The 1493-nt window shown below is 37.1% G+C and overlaps 1 protein-coding gene across 1 annotated transcript in view; it reads left to right on the top strand.

The window, feature by feature from the left end:
• Positions 1-1493, top strand: part of LOC119587085 (uncharacterized protein F21D5.5-like) — a gene marked incomplete at its 5' end in the record, with an annotated part of 33485 nt that overhangs the window by 1738 nt on the left and 30254 nt on the right. The window contains 3 exon segments of the mRNA XM_037935835.1: positions 54-311; positions 443-611; positions 1188-1336. Of these exon segments, the coding sequence (XP_037791763.1) occupies positions 54-311; positions 443-611; positions 1188-1336 (576 nt within the window).

Raw genomic sequence — 1493 nt, 5'->3', positions numbered from 1 at the left:
AGAGGTATGAGGTTCCAAAACTATGGGCACTTATGTCAGTTTCATGCTTCCAGATTCTATTAGGTGAGCACCTGCACAAAATAGAATTTGATCCCCCTCCAGACAGTACTGCACAAAAGGACCAAGCGTTTGAAGACATGCCACGCAAAGCAGCAGCAGCAGCCAACAAACGCAGGGCTTCAAACGAGGACGAGAAGTCAATTATGCCGAAGAGAACAAAACCCAATAAGTCAGAGGAGAGTGAAGGCTGGGAGGAGCATTTCGATGGAGATTTACTAGTTTACAAAAAGGATATGGAGGGCAGAGAAAAGGTAAAGTGATGAAGCTTCATCTCTTTTGTTGTATAGGAGTCTTGATGTATATACAGCATGATTTGGTTCTGAATTCATCTCTGAAATGGCTGTTTAACATACATCAATTTGCACTTGTACTTCATTTGCAGATAGCTGGATATGATATGGATAGCACTCTAATTACAACCAAGTCAGGAAAAGTATTTGCTCAAAATTATGATGACTGGATGATTTTGTACTCGGAAATTCCTGGGAAGCTAAAACAGCTGTATAAGGATGGATACAAGATTGTCATCTTCACCAATCAGGCTGGCATTAGTAAGTACAAGAAAGTTTATTTTTGCAGTGAAGTGTCATTGTTTTCTACATTGTTAGTCTCACAAATATTGATGCAGTGTTAGTAGTGATATACTTGCAAAGAAAAATAAATACAGTACATAATCCTCATCTTAGAGGGAACAACAGAAGCTAATCTATTTTTTGGCATAATTACATCCCCCTGTGTCTAAAAGCAGTTGGGCATTCATGCAGCTTTTGGTTTCTCTGTATATAAAAAAAGTTAGTGTAGAAAATATCAGAATTAGATTCATTGCTAAGATAGTTTAAAGTTAGTTAAGCAGTTCTTTAGCAGGCACCTTTTATTTTGGACCATTGGAGGTTAGGTGCAGAAACTAAATTTGATATTGACAAAATATTTTACTATCAATTAAGCTATAAAGAGACAACATAGCTACTACAGACAGGAGGTCATTTAGCTTTTGATGAAAAATGTAAACTAATATTTCTGTTGCATTTTTAGAAGCCCAAGTCTCAGCTTCATTGCAGTGTTATTTAATTTTACTGATAGGCATATAAAAATGTACAAAAACATTGATGTTCATATTTGTCTCACAGGCAGAGGGAAACAGACTGTTTCAGGAATACAGAAAAAGATTTGCAACATCATTGAAAAGTTGGGTGTCCCCATTCAAGTCTTCGTGTCCACAGGCAAAGGCAAATGGAGGAAGCCATGCACTGGCATGTGGGAGTTTCTGCAGGAGGAGGTTCGTTAATTGCATTTAGAAATTGTCCATAGCAAGTACCGGAATTCTGTCCACAGATTCTTGTGTCACTTATTGGTGATTTTGTTTTGATGTGTTGTTGCACTCTTTTTTCTTATTATTATTGAAGTTTGTTAATCCATTTGATCTGTGTGCAGCT

Source organism: Penaeus monodon, chromosome 22 (genome assembly GCF_015228065.2).
Source record: "Penaeus monodon isolate SGIC_2016 chromosome 22, NSTDA_Pmon_1, whole genome shotgun sequence".
NCBI classification, from domain to species: Eukaryota; Metazoa; Arthropoda; class Malacostraca; order Decapoda; family Penaeidae; genus Penaeus; species Penaeus monodon.
The sequence above is the reverse complement of the archived record's forward strand: the minus strand, read 5'-3'. Positions and strand labels throughout refer to the sequence as shown.